This window comes from Crocodylus siamensis, chromosome 2, assembly GCF_052110815.1.
Source record: "Crocodylus siamensis isolate JL-2025a chromosome 2, ASM5211081v1, whole genome shotgun sequence".
Lineage (NCBI taxonomy): Eukaryota > Metazoa > Chordata > Crocodylia > Crocodylidae > Crocodylus > Crocodylus siamensis.
The window spans coordinates 26,095,680-26,115,731 of NC_143396.1; the positions used below are offsets into that span (position 1 = coordinate 26,095,680).

Sequence of the window (20,052 nt, forward strand, 5' to 3'; positions counted from 1 at the left end):
AATGGGAGAAGACTGTATCCCCCAAAATATTTTGTACAGTGAGATTCAAGATGGCTCTAGAAAGTGGGTTCGCCCTCTAAGACTGTGACCTGGCAGTGTGATGTTGTATCCAATAGGGCAAATAATACTCTGGCATAAATCAATCAATGCATCTCCAGCAAGCCAAGGAGGTGATTCTTCCACTCTACTGAGCACTGGTGAGACCTCAGCTGGAGTACTGCGTCCAGTTCTGGGCACTGCACCTTAACAAGGACGTGGACAAGCTTGAGAGAGTCCAAAGAAGAGCCACCCATATGATCAGAGTCTTCAAAGGCAAGCCATGTGAGGAAAGGCTGAGGGATCTGGGACTCTTAAGCCTGAGGAAAAGAAGGCTTAGAGGGGACCTGGTAACAGCTTACTGCTACAGAAGGGGAGTACATCAAGGGCTTGGTGAGCAACTGTTCACCAGGGCACCTGAGGGAAAAACTAGGAGTAATGGCTACAAACTCCTGGAAGATCAATTCAGGCTCAACATTAGGAAAAACTTTTTCACAGTCAGGGTGCCCAGACTGTGGAATAAGCTCCCTCCATAGGTGGTACAATCACCTACTCTGGAAATCTTCAAGGGAGACTGGACAGTCACCTTGCTGGGATCACCTGACCCCCAGTTATCTTGCCTGGTTGGTGCAGGGGGCTGGACCCAATGATCTTCTGTGGTACCTTCCAGCCTTAAAATGTATAAATCTATAGCAGTACCACAATGTGTGCAAAAATGATATGAAGTCATTCTACATCAGTGTAGAAATCTGAGAGGAGTATGCAGAATCCTGTTCAATCTGGGAAGGAATATCTGGCACTGGATTCAGCTCAACACAAACTGGCTTTGATCCAGAGCTGGATCCAGCCCACCAGGTCATTCTATCCAACCCCCGGGGCCCCTAAAATTTTTAGAAAAGTAATATTTATCTGCCCCTTACTGCCTGTCAAAGTTGAGAAGGCACCAGTGGCAGCAGGACCCAGGGAGAGCCAGCAGCAGGACCCAGCAGCAGCAAGGCCTCCCCAGCCCAGCCCCAACCCTAGCCCTGACACCCCCAACCCCCAGCTGGAAGCTTCTGGCTAGCAGAGGCTTCTGGCCTGGAAATCCTTGGGGTGTTTCCCTGCTCTCCCTCTGCCCAAGAGTGAAGAATCAGATAAAAACAGGTGTGTGTGTGTGTTTGGGGGGGATAAGGATTGCTGGCACAGGAGGACCCAGCCTAGCCCAGCTGGCACCACACAGTTCCCAGCTGGCTCCTGATGTGCTGTGTGGTCGTGGCCTGCAGCTGGGAACCATGCACTGTGAGAGCAGTGGGCAGGCAGGTGGGGGGTGGGAAGTGGTGGCGGTGGGTGAGGAAGGAAGGGAAGTGGCAGGGAAAAGGCAGTGGTGGCAGGTTTGGAGGGGGGAGAAGTGGCAGCAGGCAGGAGTGCGGGACCCCGGGGGTCAGGGCTGGCAAATGCAGCAGGAGCCAGCATGGCCTCTGCAGTTCCCAGCTGGCTCCTGCTGCCACCTCTATCATGGGGGCCATATGCCTGCAGCTCCCATGCTGGAACTGGCTGCCTTCCCTGCCCTGTGCTGTGCAGGTCCGCAGACCCTGCTGGGAGTGGAGTGAACCCCACCTCCTGCTTCCCTGTGGAGTCCAGTGCAGGGCTTTCCCTGGTGTGAGTGTGGAAGCTGCAGGTGTGTGGTGTGGAGCCTCCGTGATAGAGACAGCCAGGCAAGCTGCATGTCTCGACCCCTGCACACAGTGCTAGCTGGAACTGCATCCCATTGGGCATCATTGCCTGCACTGGGCATGAGCTCCCTGAGCCTCCCCTACCCCCCACCCCTGCCTGCTACTGCTGCCGCCAGCGGGGCCTGTGCACCATGTGGGGGAGTGTGGGGGGGGGGTCCTCACACCCCCCACCCTCTCTCACACTCCACAAACCTCACACACCCATACCCTGCCTCCAACCCCCCCCACATATACACACACCCCAACAAACCCTATGCCCCCCACACCCCTTTGCAAGCTCCCCACATCCCCCATATACAACCCCACACTGCACTTCCCTACACCCATCCCTCCCACAAGACAAAAGGTTGAGACTTTATTTTTCAGTTATTATGCAATCCCTTCTATATGCACTACACAAACACAGATCATGACAAATATTTTTTGTAATAAAATTAAAGTATGTTTTAGTATGTGTTTGACTTCTAGTGTATAATTTGTTTTTTTCTGGTTCTAAGATGGCAATCCCCCCCCCCCCAAAAAAAAAAAAAAAAAAGAGTATTTCTGGGGGCCACAGAGAGGGACTTCCTGTAGCAGAAGTCAGGAGTTAAGGGGTGGGGCTTCTGGTCCCAATATGGCAACCAGGGGCAGGGCAGTGGTCAAGGGGCAGACTACCCATGTGGCCGTCGACAGCTCACCAAATCTCGTAAAGCGGCCCTCCAGCCGAAATAATTTCCCACCCCTGATCCAGAGGATGGAAACAAAGTAAGAAAGAATGCTGTAAATTTGGACTTCAACTCAGACAGGTATGGAGCTGCAGGACTTGTAGCTGTTTCACTCTTGAATTGGGCTTGTCAGCTACATTAGGCACCTGATTAGACCTCTTATGCTTACACCATGATCCAGAGGATTGACAATCACCTAATATACTCTTTTTGCTTATCTTTGAAGTATCAGTTATTACCATATGCCTAACTAGATTGAACAAGGTCCTGATCTGATACATCTAATTCAATGTTTCTATCGTCTGAATTCTATCTTAATTTATAACTGTACATACTGAGATTTCCTGTTTAATTCCAAAACTTTGGAGTTACTTTACTTCATGCGCCAATGTGTACAGAGTACTAATTGTACATGATCCCACATAGTTTGCCTATTATGTAGTGGATCCATAGAGGATCACACTTCCATAAATATTTATATTCGATAATGAAGAGGTAAAATAGATGGTTGGAAGTGCAATTAAAGTATTTACTTTTAAAACAGCCTGGTGGTTCAAAATGCTTAATGAGTTTAGACGTGTTCATTTTTGCTCGCCTAGTCTTAGTTACCTTGAAGGGGACTGATACTCAAGAAATGTGGAGTATCATCCCTTAAAATGGTTCTCCTTGTTTCAAGTTGGACAATCATAGTCAATGACATTTTGCAAATTGCTGTCCAAGCACTATTACTGGAGGACAGTGGATTCTGTACATTATGATGTGTGAGAGAAGGGTTGGAATCCTTCAGCAAACCACTGAGACGCATGAATATCTTCTTCATTCACATTCTTAATTTTCATGCTTATTGTTAAAGTGTCCTGGTTCATGAGCAGGCTGCATCTATCCCAATGCACTCTCTTGGTTTCCATCCCTAGGGAAAAGATCTCATTTGAAACTGTTGTTTAAGGACTACATTTTCATCCAACCTCTAGTAATGCTAACACCAAACATAATGTACCAAGAGAGGTAGTTAGCCATGTTAGTCTGTAGTCAGGCAGAAGGCAGAGTACCACGGCACCTTATATAGTCTAACTAATTAAGAGAACCATAAGCTTGTGTAAGTGACATAGCATCTGACAAAGTAATATATTAAATGAATTTAATTTTTGCCTGCAATCAAACAAATGCATTTGAGATTTTGTGGAGACCTCATGGAAACTGGATAAAAATGTAGCCAAATATATACATTGTATTTTACCAAAATGAAAAAACAAGAGGAGGTTGTCTGAAGTTTACATTTTATGCTGTTTGCTGCTCAGGCTGTTGAATACAACATCTTTGAAGGAATGGAATGCCATGGTGCCCCACTAGTGGTCATAAGCCAAGGGAAGATTGTGTTTGAAGATGGAAATCTGCATGTAAATAAGGGAATGGGCCGCTTCATTCCTCGCAAATCTTTCCCTGAATACCTTTACCAGCGTGTCAAAATCAGGAACAAGGTATGTTCAAACAGTTTAATATTTATATGATAAGAAACTGCTGAGCTATCTGCAGCCTCTCTGGAACACTTGAGCACATATTTTGCATTGTTATTGTCCCCAGTGAAATGAATCCACAGGGGACACAGGAGGTACAAGCAGCACCAAAGCCTATGAGCCAGCTGGTTAAAATCAGTGCAGCTCCATTGACTCTGGCAGAGCTAAGCTTATTTATTCCAGCTGGCAGTTAAGGCTTGTCTTCATACCTGCTTCTCACAGGTCTAGCTCACTGAGGGAGCTGTATAAATTACAATACTAACCCACTTTAGATTGTGAAGCTGAGAGGTTTACACCAGAAATTAAGGTTGAGCAAATCCCTAGAAGCTCTTCAAAGCACGGCCTAGATTTTGGGAGGAGATGTTGGATTTCTGCTGGTTATTCAGGCTAAGAGGTTCTGGTAAGACAAAGACACTGTTTTTGCTGCTCTTATAGCTCTCTCTTCTGGCAGCCTAGTAGAAATAAGAGAGATACAGTATTTCTGTATCTCCCTCTCTTTTCACTGATTTACAATTTATTGATTTAAATTTATTTTAAAACATATTGATGATCAAATTCACTAAGCTGTCCTAGACAAATACCAGGCATAACAAAGAGATATGAGAGATACCAGCAAATAATGGTAGCATAGAAGTATTATACATTTGTAGATGCCTGGTACATTAGATTACTTGTTGTGTTCCATATTTGGTATTACTAGTGGCTCAGGCTGCATGACATCTTGGCCCTGATCCACTTGTCCCTCACACTGACTACTATGAGAGTAGACTTCTGTAAGTAACCAGCTATCATACATCTTACTTTCCTTTTACTATGATATGTTGGGGGGTGGGGTTGATCATTCTTAAACAAGCTTTTTAATTCCTTGTACTCTGAATTTTTTTGATGAATCTTCAATTCTGTATGGTCAACTTTTATAGCATAATTACTACTTTCATTTTTCCAGCCAAAAAGCACTATTTTGACATTGTGGGTGCATCTATACATTCATTGATGTGCTGTAATTACGGTTCATTAAGTTAGTGAGTTTGGCTCATTAAGTTATGGCTCATTAATAGCAGGTACTAACTCAATGCAATGTAATTGGAACTACTGTGCGGTGCACACTTTTTTTGTGATGCTAATGTGCATTAGACTAATTCTACTTGCATTAGTGCACTAACATGGTTTTAGTCTACAGTGCATTTAGCATCTCATGTAGATGCACCTAGTGTGTCCCTGCATAGTGCATAACATACATATTTGTAGTACACTGATAGTGCCTAGAGGCCTCAATTTGAAATCAGAGCTCCATGTAGTAGGTGCTTTATAGACAAGTTATAAAAGGAGCTCTCCCAAAGTCTTTACAGTCCTATCATAAGATTTAATTTTTTGAAGTTACAAGTTAAAAAGTTTCAGAATCATGTTAATGGTTTTTTAATTGTCACTAAGCTTGTGGTGGTAAGAGACAGAAAAGGAGGATAAAGAAAATGCATTAGATAGAAGAAGAAAGGTATCAACAAAAAATTATGAGTGGTACATGAAAGGCTGGTGTCTTGCAAACACCAAATGTTTGCCATTGTCAAGTCTTCTGTACGTATTAGAACAGATAGATATATGATTTAAGGATATTCATTATACTGTACTCATGTTTCAGGTTGTTCAGTATTCTTCCAGTTCAGTGTGATTTGTGTTTTGGTGATCCTGCCAGGGTGGCACCAATGCATATTGCTAGGTGGTTGGCATACTAGGCCTCCTTGAGTCAGTTCATGTCTGTGGGGAGCGCAAATTCGACCTCCTGCATTGACTCCAGCTGTCCCATTGTGTGACTCCTTAAGTAGTATATTAGTTTGGTATGAACAATATTAACAATATCTTGGATTACTGACTGATATAGAAGGTGTTCTAATGTACTCATTTTGGCCTAAAATGGCTCTATATCTTTAGACAAAAACTCTGGTGTACATTTTTGCTCGGGATTGTATGAACTGGAGTCACCCTCACTGTGCTCTGTATGTGTAGGTGAGGACATTGTCAGGTGGCAATGTCAGTACATGTTTCTGTTGTCTTGTTTTAGGTGGGAGGATTGCAAGGGGTCTCCAGAGGAATGTATGATGGGCCAGTGTATGAAATTCCAGCTACGCCAAAATATGCAACTCCTGCACCTTCAGCAAAATCCTCCCCTGCCAAAAACCAGCCTCCGCCAATCAGAAATCTTCACCAGTCAAATTTCAGTTTATCAGGTAAAATTATACCACTGACTGAATATCTGAAAAGCCTTGAGTAGTAATCCTGATCATAAAACACCATGTTATTTTCCGTATTCATATTCAAATCACCATTCATGGATGTATATTGGAAAAAGCATCTTTTGGGGTTGTTTGAGACAATTACTCTTCTCAGAGGTTAAATGCTGATATGAGGAAACTACAGCACACAGACGTCAGCAGTACCAAGTGGTATGCCGTGGCTCTTAGCTCTTCACATAACTGCAGTGAAAGGGCATTTGCAGTGAAAGGCAACAGCAGAGTTCCCATCCTTGCAAACCATCCCTTTAGGAATCCAGTGAAACCTTTGGGAGAAAACACTAGGAAAATAATCTATCTTTTTATGAATTTCTGACAGTTGCTGATAGAATCATAGAAAATTAGGGCTGGGAGGGACCTGAGAGACAAAATCATTCTTATTCAAACCATCCCATACAAAAACCTAGTCTAACTAATTCCCAAAAGTATAGAATCAAACCTGTCACACAACGACAAGGCATATTGCCCAAAGACACCAAAAGTACTTGAACCTGCCACAGGTCGCCCTGGGGGATGAGGGCTGTCATTATCCTGGCTCTGCAAGGGTTGCTAAAAAGCACTTGAGAGATCCAAGGAAGAGGGCCATGGCCCATGCTGCACACACACACTTCAAGGTACTTGTGAGACTAAGCTGAGCATGTACAAACATACAAGAGCACATCTGTTGGTGCACTTTCAAAATGTGTTCCTTAATACTGATATTGTGTTGGTCAGTTTTTAAAAGCATCTCAATGCAAACTCAGTGGGATTTGTCATCTTATGGCAGAGGCAGAGGGGTGAAAATCCAACCCCTCACTAATGCAACATGTTTTCATGGAAAAAAATTACATTGCAGTCTTTAAAAACAAATTATTACCTATAATTGAAACCCTTTCTTTCAGGCCCAGATCCCACAGAGGGAATCTATTCACAAGATCTTCTTTCCTGGATGCAGCACCCTTAAAGTTGGTGGAACACGATTCAGGCAAATCCCTTTGTAGGTCTGAGACATTAGTCAGGAAAGTACTTGTGAAAATCTGGGCCTAACTGTTTATCTGCTTGGTTAGAAATTATTATGCTTATGAAAACCAGATTCTAGAGATGAATTGGCAGCAGTCACAGGGGCAAAGGTTATATGTAATTTATGGAGCCAGTCAGATGAAAATGCACTGATTAGATATTTTTTTCCCCTCCTCAGTGCTTTCTTACGTTTTATGAAATCTCCTGCTTTACTTTCTTTCAGGAGCTCAAATAGATGACAACAACCCACGTCGTACTGGACACCGCATTGTGGCACCCCCTGGTGGTCGTTCTAATATTACCAGTCTTGGTTGAATGAAGATGATGGACAGAAATGCAAGAATGAAGGATCATGGGGAAAAATGTCCATTCCATTTAATGTCTGTGTTATCAAGCCCACAATTTTATTTGGTACTAATGGAAAAAATGAATTGTCTTTCTTTTTTGTATAGGAAGAGGTGATAATAATGTGGTGTGTTTGTTTGGAACTACTTGCCTCACAGTTGTGCTTTCATGCCATAGTCACCTTAAAGCATGGTGCTTCCATTGCCCCTTTAGTGACTACAGGTTTTAGCTTTGTCTTGTAACTAAATGATGGTTCCTTTGCGCCTATTAGCTGTACTAGCTGTAGTTAATGCATGTTACTAAGTTATTTATGCAAGTTGAGATCTGTGAGTGAGTCCCTTTAGAACAGAACACGTTGCCAATAATTGACTAGACACAATGCCAAGACTAGTGTCCATATTTGATAAATCTCACTAAAATACTTAAGGAGGAAGAATATGGCCATTTTTAAAGTATGCAGTAGAATAGTATAGGCAGCTTCTGTTTATCTTTAATTTATTATAAACCCAAGAAGCACTTCTCTCAGATGAAAAGAAACAACTTCACTGTGTCTAATGATGAAATGGTCTCTGTAGCAGCTTTTGTTTTCCACCAATTACATTCCAAGTCTGTCTCTGTACTCTTCATTTTAGACAGAGCCATAATTTATACACAACGTTGCCATTCCATTCAGGGATTTCTTCAGCTGGGCAGTAGTGCTCTCCTTTTGCATGAGTTTTTTGGTACTTACAAATAATCCAAGTTGCTGTCAGATTTTTAAAGTTTTTTGTACAAAGTTTTTCCTTTGTAATCACATGCATTTTTACTTATTATACTGTATCAGGTCTACTAGTTGTTGTTCTCTTTCTGAATTCAAAGCTTGTGAAATAAAGGAAATGAAATGATTGTTAAGCATCTTCCTCTACTTTCCAGTGTCCTTGTTCACCAATAGGAATTCTACTGTTAGTTAGATGCTGACTTAGGAAACATCACTAGAAATCCACAACTTCCTCAAAGCACAAAGATTATTTTATCTTCTTTTATCTGATGGCCACCTATAAGTTTATCAGGGGTGACCACCAGTATCTGGGGGAACACTTGTTCACCAGAGCGCCCCAAGGGATGATGAGGTTGAACGGTTATAAACTACTGCAAGACCGTTTCAGGCTGGACATAAGGAAGAATTTCTTTACTGTCCGAGCCCCCAAGGTCTGGAACAGTCTGCCATCAGAGGTGGTTCAAGCACCTACATTGAACACCTTTGAGAGCAAATTGGATGCTTATCTTGCTGGGATCCTATGACCCCAGCTGACTTCCTGCCCTTTGGGCAGGGGGCTGGACTCGATGATCTTCTGAGGTCCTTTCTAGCCCTAATGTCTATGAAATCTATGAAATCTGTACACATTTGCATACTGGTATTTGCATATTACAGCTTAGCTTGGATGAACAGAATTTATGGTCAAACTAAAATAATCAGTTAGATTACTGCTGCTCAGGCTTTGGTTAACTGACATCTACATTAGCAGTCTTCCTGGAGCTTCATGTTTGTGTCTAATTTGCATAAAATTGAGATATAGATATATCCTCTATCCTCATCTTTGACATAGGACAGCAACCACCAGAGAAAACCAATGTGTGATATATACAGTGCTCCATTTTGATCTAGGCCATTTTTCACTTGCCCATTCGTATGTATCTATCTATATTTTTATCAATACTCCATACTTTCAGTGCTTGGACAGAAAGCAAACAAACACTTGTGTGCAATTTGCTGTAAAAATGGATGGCACTCTTTCCTCCTTAGCTGAGTAAGGAAAATTCCCTCTTTCTTCTTTTCTATTGTATGAAAAAGAAGCCTTTTCATTTTCCTGACTCCTATCTTCTTTCTCTTTTTGTTTTGTGTTGCTGTTCCTATGGGAAGGCCAAGATAAAAAAAAATAAGGGGAAGTGATGCTCAATGATAAGTCAGGTGACTAAAATATCCATTTGTCTTTAAATGGGACTTGTGCTTCCTAGCCCTTGTCTTTATGACAAAGTTGGATCAGCAAAAGTTTTTCCAGCACAGGGCACCAAGAAAATAATATTAACTTCTTGTGCCAGTGCATTGTGTCCATACAACATCAACTTACATTGGCAAAATGCACGTAGTGCTGTGGGGAGGCATCAGATGAGGGTAGGCACATAGAGACTTTTGAAAATCCCATTCCACTCTGTTCTGAAGGCCATGAGTTATCACTGAAAGTTTCATTGGGGGAGGAGCAAGATACCTAGAAACCTGTCTTTTATTTCTACAACACTGCCCTGTTGGACAGCAGTTTGATCTGTTTGTTTAAAAAAAAGCAAAAGAAATGAAGGGTTAGATTCACAGAAAAGAAGAAGTTCCCCTTTTATCCAGTTATCTCACAGTTGGAGCACTCACCCTGGACAAGAGCAACTGAGGTTCATTTTCCATCTCTGCCTGAGAAAACAAATCTACATAGAATCACAGAAAATGAGGGTTGGAAGGGACCTCAGGAGGACATCTAGTCCAACCCTCTGCTCAAAGCAGGACCTGCCCCAACTAGATCATCCCAGGCGAGGCTTTCTTTAGCCAGGTCTTGAAAACCTCCGAGCATGGAGCTTCCACCACCTCTCTGGGTAACCTGTTACAGTGTTTTATTACCCTCCTAGTGAGAAAATTCTTCCTAATAACTAAGCACAAGGTTCCTTGCTGCAGCTTGAAACTGTTGCTCCTTGTTCTGTCTTCTGCACAGTCTAGCCCCATCCTCTTTTGAACCTTTTCAGGTAGTTGAAGGCTGCTATTAAATCCTGCCTCCCTCTTCTCTTCTCTAGGCTAAGCCCAGTTCTCTCAGCCTCTCCTCACAAGTCATGTCCCCCAGCCCCCTCACCATTTTGGTTGCCCTCCACTGGACTTTGTCCAATTTGTCCATACCCTTTCTGTAGTAGGAGCCCAGAACTGGACACAGTAGTCCAGATGTGGCCTCACCAGGGCTAAGTAGTAGGACTGTGCAAAGTTTCAGTTGCTGATTTGATTCAGCGGAGATTCGGCCGTATTCGGTGGCCAAATCTCCAAATCCGAATTGAATCAGGAGACCCTATAATCTCTCTGAATTGATTTGGAGAGGTTCAGAAAGATCCAACGATTCAGACATAAACACAGTTTTAAATGTTTTTTTCTACACACCCCAAGGTTGCAGGGTCTCGTGAATGCTGTGATACTGGGGGTTATGGAGCGTCCTACAGGAGCATGGGGGGGTCCCCAGTGCTCTTGGTAGCAGACCCAGAAGTGGACCAGAAACACTCCTGTGAGACACTCCATCCAACCCACTATCACAGCATTCACAAGCTGCACCAGGTACCTCAAGGTATGTAGAAAAAACATTTAACGCTGTGTCTATGGTGGAATCACTGATTCTCCAAATCAGCATTGAATCGTCAGGTTCGAATTTGGCTGAATTGAATCGGGGGCAGTGATCAAAATCAATTAATCGAATCACTGTCCCCAATTTGGGCTGAATCTGAATCAAATATGGCCGTTTCACGCATCCCTACTAAATAGAGGGGAATAATGACTTCCCTTGACCTGCTGGCAACACACCTACCAATGCAGCCCAGGATGCTATTAGTCTTCTTTGCAACAAGGGCACACTTCTGGCTCATATTTAGCTTATTGTCCACTGTAACCCCCAGGTCCTTTTCTGCAGAGCTGCTACTCAACCAGTCAGCTCCCAGCCTGTGCCAGTACATGGGATTGCTCTGTCCTAAGTGCAGGATTTAGCACTTGTCCTTGTTGAACCTCATGAGATTCTTTTGGTCCAATCCTCCAATTTGTCTAAGTCTCTCTGAATCCTAGCCCTACCCTCTAGTGCATCTACTACTCCTTCCAGCTTGGTGTCATGCAACTTGCTGAAGGTGTGCTCTGTGCCATTCACCAGGTCATTGATAAAGACATTGAACAAAACTGGCCCCAGGACTGACCCCCTGGGGAACTCGACTTGATTCTGGCTGCCAACTATACATTGAGCCATTGATTATTACCCTCTGAGCCTGATGCTCCAGCCAATTTTCTATCCACTTTTCAGTCCATTCATCCAGCCCATACACCACCTATCTTCTATGAAAGTGCCCAGATCTCCAGACTTTATGTTACAATGTGGGTTGGGGGGAGGTGTGTCATACTTATGTGATCAGTCTCTTTTACATATATCACTCCACTTCTATAGAAATCATTAAATGCTTACTGAAGCAGGGACTGAAACCCAGGCATTCTACCTTGCAGACAAGTATCCAAATCACTAAGCTAGGAAATTCTTTCATCTCCTTTCTAGCCCAATGTCTAATTTAGACAAAATATAAAAGTGTTAACCCACCCAGAAAGATCCTATACTCTGGTGGGTAAGGGCAGTTTTCAAGGTTGGCAGATGTGAAATTCATATTCTCTCAGGTAGAGGAAGGAATGGAAACTAGTTCTGGGCTCCCCCATGCTGCCCCAGCTTGGCAACTGATGCCTCCTGGGTCAGAGGGGCAGCTGGGATTCCCCTGTGGCTGATCACCAAGCTGAGAGGGCATGGGGGATTCGCTGCTGAGCTTGTGGAGGGCCCCTCCCCTGGCACTCCTGGAGGATGCTCCATGTACCTCAGCATCACAGGAATCACGAGCTGTGCCTGCTACCTGAAGGTACATAGAAAAAAACTTTTAAAGTTGTGTCTATGTCTGAATCGCTGATTCTCCGAATCAGCGTCAAATCTTCAGATTTGGATACAGCCAAATTGGATCAGGGACAGTGATCCGAATCAACAAATAGAATCATTGTCCCTGATTTGGGCTAAATCTGAATCCAATAGGGCCTGCTTTGCACACCCGTAGTGTCTTGTGTCCTTTGTGGAACAACACTGAGAGCAAAAATTAGAATATGCTGTCACGATTGTAACACCCTACGGTGTTTACTCTGTGACCCTTGCACAATGAGATACAACTATCAGGATATACTTTTGTCTATTTATAAGACTACAGTCATTGATTTAAAGAGCTCTAAGTCTGGCTGCTTCTTCTACACGAAGTAGATTAGACACATACACTCTGCAAAGCCCAACAGCACTATTTCAGGAACTATGTAGCTACGCATTCTAGTCTGATATGCCAGATCCTTAGCTCTTACTATTTCAGCACTGCAAAACTGGTGGAGAGTCCAGCATAGCCAGTAGGGCTGTATAAAATGGCACCATTCCATTTCACCTTGAGTTTCGAGGTTTTGAGGGAACAGCATTTCGTATCAAATTTCATTTTTATTTGAAACAGTTGTTCCGTTTTACTTCGTTGAAACAGTGAAGCTGTTTTGACTCTGTTTTGACGTTTTGATTGGCTGGGGACAGGAAGTCAGCCCAGCTGGGCTGACTTCCCATCCCCGTGCAAGATCTGGGCTGGGGGTGGGGAGTCAGTGCTAGACTGGGCTGAGTCAGCCCCAGCACTAGATCGGGCTGAGTCCCCGCCCCTGGCCTGATCTAGTGTGGGGGATGGGGAATCAGCCCAGCTGGACTGACTTCCCATCCCCAAAGCTATGGTCAAAATGTTTTGACTTTGGAAAAGTTCTGACTAGCCTCATTTTGTTTTGAGGCTGTTTTGAAGCCTTCTGTTTTGTTTTGATTTTGCTGTTTTGACCTCAAAATGAGTAGAAACAGTACTGAAACAAAACAACCAGGGAAAATTTCGCACAGCCCTAATAGCCAGCTACCTGGGATTTCCTAAGTATCACTGTGTAACTAGGTGTACACCAGGTCCCCTCTGTTGTAGTAGAGGAGGCTTGGACAGAAGTCTTCTTTACTCAAATAATCTTTAGCTGCCAATATTGTCTCTTGGAGACTGGTGCACTTGGAGCAGTCCTGGAAGTTCCATAAACCTTTACATTGATTTCAGTTGCATAGGCACAGCTAGAAATCTAGCCCTAAATCTCTAGGCATTTGTACACATTTGCGCATTTTGCCATTTATACAAATGTATGCGACACAATGCCAGGCGTGCTGGGATTGACATACTGGGTCTCTAGCATGTGCGAGAAGACAAATGTATGTGTATAAATTCCTTCTAATTAGAAAATGACTGTCCTTGATAGCCTATTGCAATGAATCCAAGCCCTCAAGGCTAGGGACAGAAGTTACATATAAACCAGTTTTGCTGATTGGGAACTGGTTTAAACCTGTAACAGAACAGAAGTTCAGTGCATATAAACCACTTTCAAAATGGCCAAACCTAGTTTAAGATGAACTGATTAGATTAGTATCAGATGTAACTGGTTTAGATAGATCAAACTGGTTTATGGAACTTCTGTCCCAGGTCCCTTCCTGATTCAAGTTAATTCACAGTCCCCCAGCATCCCAGGATGCTTTGCAGCTGTAGGCTGTGTTGTCTGCTCCAGTGGAGCAGGGACTGCTTCACCCCTCTGTTCCTTAGCCTGCTTCCTTCTTGCATCTGTCAGCCCACAAGGGTGGAGGGGAGGGGAGGGAGGGAACAGGAGAACAAACCCCCAGACCTGCCTAGCCAGGGTCTACACAGCACATGGGAGGGGGGAAACCCCTGTGGTGGGGACTTTTTGACCCTCAGCAGCCCTTCCCCCTCCCCTTTTCCGCTACCCAGCTGCTGATTGCTTCAGGGGCTGCCACAGGGGGAGCGAGAAGAAGTCCTCCCAGCTGGGTGCCTGCCCATGCAGCCCAGCATAGGGACATCAGGGAGCCCCACCTTGTGGGAGCTTCTCCCCAGGGAGCTGAGGGGAAGTCTTCCTCTCCCAAATGCCAGAGCTGCTTGCCTTAGCCCCTGCGAGTCTCAAGCAGCCTCAGGAAGTTGAGGGAAATTCTGCTTCTCCTCAGCCAGTTTTGCCTCAGCTGGTATGAGTCTGGGGCAAAACTAGTTTCAGGGTCAGGGGAGTGGAAGAATATCCCTCCACTCTCTGAGGCTATCCCTGAGACTTACAGGGGCTAAGGCAAGCAGCTCTGGGGTTCAGGAGGGGAAGAATTCCCCTCTGCTCCCTGGGGCTGCCCCAGGCTGGGGGACCCTGGGCTGGAGCAGGGAGAAGCTCCCCAATGTGGGGGGCTCCCTGGTACTCTCATTATGGGCTCCATGAGAAGGCAGCCAGCCAGGAGGACTTTTTCTCCTTCCCTCCTGTGGCAGTGGCTGAAGCAATCAGCAGCTGGGAAGAAGGGGAGGAATCCCTTTTGCTCCCCAGGGCTGCCTGGGTTGGGGAGCCCAGCTAGGGGAACCCTCCTGAGGGGGAGGATCCCAAGGAGGGGGCTTCTTAACCCCCTATGGGAGGACAGCAGGAGGTTGGGGACAACTGGCTGGGCTGGCAATGGCCAGCAGTCTTGGAGACTGGCCTAGGTAAATGCAGGCCTAAATGCAGGCCTTTCCCAATCAAACACTGAATATCAATTCAGTTGCTTATTAGTTCAATCTATGCAACTTAGAGGAAGATGCCTAGATTAAATTGATTCTTCCTCGGGCTTTTTGACTGTCTGTACTTAGCCCAAGAGTATTGTTAAGTTGTCCCACTTTTTTCTACCAGATTAAGAAGCCACCTGCTATCACAACTCTACTCCCCATATAGATACTTATAGATAATGATAACTAGCTGAAAAATATTTCTAGGAGTGGAATCTTCCCATTTGACTTTTCTAAGGCAGGGGTATCAAACTTATCAGGCCCCAGGAGGTGGATGAATGGCAGGGGCTGGTTTGTGGGTTACCTCAGGCCCACATACTAGCTTTATATGACACATCCAGCATGTATGACTCAGACTAGCCCTGTGTGCCACGTACAGTATGCACCAGACAGGCCCCACACAGTGCCAGGGCTGGGGCCAAGGCACACTACATGAAGCATGTGGTTCCAGTTTGAGATGCTTGGGCATCAGTATGGGCTGGATGATAGGGCTTTGTGAGTTGGATCCAGTCCACGGGCTGGATCTTTGACACCTCATCCTAAAGGGGGCAGACAATGTTTGCACAGCATAGACTGGAGAAAATGGACATGCAGGGAATGCCTGTATTAGTCATGTTACCTGTCAGTTCTGTGTTCCTGAGGGAGACCTGGCACCCAGCTTGCTAGACTTACAAAGGATTTTTTCTATCGCCCTCCTCCCCACACACACCTCACCTAACCAGAATTAAGCAGAAGAAAAGTTTAATAGGCATCTTGAGCCATACATTCCCGGTCCCAGTATGCGAGGCCTATTTAAACTTGATTTACTAAAACTCGGTTGCCAGGTTAGGGAATGCTGAGGCAAGAGACCGAGTCAGAGGGGGTATGGGCAACATCTGAACAATGGTTAAGGGTTCATCACAGCATCCAGCCCGTTGGAGCCCTGACCACAAGTGTTGTCATATTTTTCCCAGGATGACTGGTAGAAGTCCTCCCTACAAAATTTATGAACACTCCAAGTAATCCCCTTAAGTCTGTTAAGAGACTACAGTAAGATCTAAAAGTCATGCTAAACTGAAGCTTATTCACAACAGGTAAAATATAAAACACTGATGTTGACTTCACAGTGCAAGCATAGCTAGGCCACCTGAGAAAAAACAATGTGGTATCCCTTCCAGTATAACTTCTATATTCATAATAATTTCAAGCTGGCTTCTAGCTGTCTGGTTACTCCTTAAAACTTTATGTTTTTCCTGGTTGTTAATCAGTTTTTTGAGATATTCCAAACCAGATAACCCCTTGTCACTGAAAAAGGTAATTCATTTAAATTGAAACTGTTTATATACTAGGATTTGCCCTGTCAATTATGGCTTGGGACCCTCTTGATTTATGCAATTAAAAGAATGCTTAGAAGAGGCTAGACTAAAGGTCTAAGTAAGCTGTAAAGCAGCAAACAGTGTGCTTCAAGAGAGAGAAATCTCTGTGACACCATCAACTGTTGTTCTTGAGAAGCTGGAATAAACAGATTGTCTCTTTTGGTTGCTTGTTTAACCTTCAATGATACTGTTAGGTACTTTGCTGGTCAACAAACACCCAAGAGCCATGGAACAGTGAGAGCCCAGCTCTTGCCTTCTCTCTCTTTCTCTCTCAGCATAGCTTTCTGAACCTGAATTTTATTAGTTAAACTTGAGCTAGGTTACTACTAGTACCATCATAAATTTCATATACTTAGTAATAAATGACTTTTATAGTCAAACTGGTGTAAACCAGGTGAATTTTTCCTTCTCTCATTCCCCTTCCCCACTTGCTCTGCAGCAACACTTCTTTTATCTAAGGCAAAGATCCCTGTAAATCCCCCAAATACTGTGGGGTCTGCTCATCAAGAGGCTACCACTACTAGGACAGTTAGGGCAAAAGATTGGGATGTGCTGAGTTTCAGACGCATAAGGGGATCAGCTTGTACAGGCTGATTGACGCAGATTGGCTCAAACGTGCCCTAATGAACTGAATGCTGGCCCATGAGGGTGTCGGCTGGACACCCAGCCTGATTCGGAGGTATTCTGTTCACCTGTGCAGTTGTGTCTGACTGCATTTTATTGTTGCCCTGATGAACGAATTCCTGGCATATGAGGGTGTCAGCCTGTACATGCTGATCAACCCAGATGGCTAAGCATGTCATGTTAATCTGTGTGTGTGTATGTATTTGACTAATTTGGCGGCAGGAGAAACCCAGCCCATTGAAACTGAGCCCTGCAAGATAGCTTCATTGGGGGTGGGGACTTGCAGAAGGGAGAGATGCAGCTCCATATAGAAGCACAAGTAACTCAAGCAGCACATTGATAAAATTACAAAGACCCCAGAAACATACCCCTAATAAATGAGCACACCAGAAAGTGATGGGCAAATCTGGTAACAGCCACTGGAGTAGCCATGGGCTACCAGGCATCAGTTTGAGCAGTCCTGGAGCTTCCCTATCTTATGTGCCAATAAAGATGATATGGGACAACGTGAAATCTGGACACTATTGCCTTCTCCTTGCTGCAGGCTGCAGGGAGTCAATGGCTCGTTAATGACCCAGTGTTCCTTACTTGACACAGGTGTTAACAATCACCTGTAAAGTAACAATTAAGGTCCCTTCCTGCCCCTAACAACTATGAAACTATGAATTACAGTTAATGGTGATTCTGCTAATCAAGCTATGTATTTTAGGTCAATTTTGCTGTCTGCTATGGCTTCCTATTTCACAACTCCTGCTGCTCTGCCTCCACACTCTGCACCCAAGACACTCATTTAAATTTTCAATGGCTGGCCGGGACTAGCCTCTGAAATCTGGGACTGTCCCATTCATATCAGGACCCTACTTATGGTTCTGTGATCCAATATATGAAAGGTGTCATGAGCTGGCATTTGCCCTGTGTAGTTTTGTGCCAGCTGCAGCTTGGCGGTACCAGAGCAACTGGTATATTAAGTAGCTGCAAAAATAAACTTCAGGCAAAAGGTGAACTATATTTGCTGCCACAAGAGGACACTGTTGACTAGATTCTGAGGTCATATTCACACATTTCCACATTTGTGAATTTAAAAAAAATACCATGCAGGCCCTGCCTATGAACATGTAGTAATTTCTAGATGTGATGAATTGCAATTATTTACTGAAATATTTAATTAATAATTCAGTGAGATTATTGTTTAAACTAAATACTAATTGCAATTGGAGGCTGTATCATATTGTATGGTTTATAGTAGCATATTAAATGTTTGCTGCTCTAATTTTTAAAACAGTTTTCTTCCTATTGTTACAACCTATGGTGCTGAGTACTCTCAAGTTGCTCAAACATAGGAAAGCATATTACATCAATTAATCAAAAGCACCTGAAAAATTGGTGAGCAAAGTATATAGCAAAGTATACTGCAATTTATACAGCAATTCCTGGCAAAACAGAGGAAAACATTATACTTGATGGTCCAGTTTGGAAAGACCATACTGTATTTTGATTTTTAGGGGAAAATGATACTCTGTTTACAGCTGTGTGCTTTGTAAAGTACAGAAACTGCTTATTCCATTTTCAGAAATCTAGGTGCAAAATACAAATCCCAACAAACAACCAATTGATACAATACAGTTATTACCATATTTACTCAAATATAAAATGACCCCCCAATACTTATATTCTATAGATCTAAAATGTATATATTGTTCTTATTTTCCAGGTATAGAATCTGATTGTTGGAGGTTTGCCTTAATTTTTTCCCCCTTCACTGTTACATCAGGAAAAATAGATCTGGGCAGAGCAGGCAGCTCCGCTACTCTTTGCACCCCTGCAGCCCCTCTTTTCCACTTACTGTCAGACCCTAATCTCCCTGAGTATATGGGATTACAGAGTAAATTTGAAAAAACTTGCTTTGAAATAAATATGGACAAATTACTATGGGCTCCCAAAAGCTTAGCTCATCCAGCATCAATACATTTTACCTTTTCTGAAACTGCTGCAAGTTTTAGTACAGGTACTCCATGAATACACATGTATATAGTATTTTTGTATCTACTTATATATAGTACAAACTATGCATAATATTAATGCAAACTCAAAAGGCTTATAATTTACCATGCAGTTCATAGGGCTGGGTCCCAGCCAGATCAATGACATTTTAAGGCCTGGTGACCCTATAGCACAGCACTGCTCTGTAAGGGTAGTCATTCCAGATACCCCCATAAAGGATCCATGTGCTAATGAGCCCCCACTCATACTGGCACTGAGTGGCCTTGTGACAGGGCCTGAGATCCTCCAAAAATATATATATGCAGGGCAATCTGGACCGACTCTACCTCATGGAGGGTGGAACCACACTAATCCTATGTGACAGGCAAGAGGGGCTGACAGAGGGATTTTGGGTGAACTCTTTGGGGTGCTGTTTGGTAACAGACATTTGCCAGACATTTAAGACAAGTGAAGAAACAGGAATCTTTGGAAATTGGAAAAAAAGTTGCAGCTCAGCTGTTGGAGTGAAGAGGAAGTCAAAATATAAGCAATGTAGTGGTTCACCATGACTTGAAAAAGTGTTGGCACTGAGGTGGGCTGTGTGCAGCAGGCACGTATCTTGTTCAGACGAGCTGTAATAACTGCAGTCTCCATTCCAGCTTGTTCCTGCAGCAGGAGAAACATTGTAATTACCAAGACAGTCTTCTTAGTTGCACCTAGGGAAAAACACTCTCTTGCCATGGGGTAGGACCTGCAAAGGTAATGTATAGTTAACCTCTCACTTTCACTACTAGTGGAAAGATCTTGGCCTTATGCCTACTTTAGGGAAATGAGAGACTCCTTCCTAGTTCGCTCCTGGGATCTTATGGCTTAGAGCAAGCAAAACTTGGGGGCATCTGAACCCTGAATATCTGGGCTTGGGCCTGCACATAGGATTCCTGCCAAAGGATTTAGAAACATCTGAAGTCCTAGATGGGATGGAGGATGTTTGTCGGTTGTAGGTTCTTGACTGACTCATGGATTTGAAATTGATTTGGCTGATTTAGCTTGGAACATGAAAAAATTTCCTTTAAAAAAAAAAAGGTTGCTCC

General features: G+C 43.7%; 1 protein-coding gene across 4 annotated transcripts in view; it reads left to right on the forward strand.

The window, feature by feature from the left end:
* CRMP1 (collapsin response mediator protein 1) overlaps positions 1–8,481 on the forward strand; it is a 74,335-nt gene extending 65,854 nt beyond the window's left edge. For 2 of the 4 annotated variants that reach the window (XM_090035566.1, XM_090035569.1), the window contains exons 12-14: positions 3,751–3,930; positions 6,023–6,188; positions 7,474–8,481. In XM_090035566.1, the coding sequence (XP_089891692.1) occupies positions 3,751–3,930; positions 6,023–6,188; positions 7,474–7,565 (438 nt within the window). In that variant the 3' untranslated portion in view covers positions 7,566–8,481. Of the gene's footprint in view, positions 1–3,750; positions 3,931–6,022; positions 6,189–7,132; positions 7,228–7,473 lie in introns of all 4 variants that reach the window. The other 2 variants (XM_090035567.1, XM_090035568.1) reach the window with 2 other exon arrangements.
* The last annotated feature ends 11,571 nt before the right edge of the window (positions 8,482–20,052 follow it).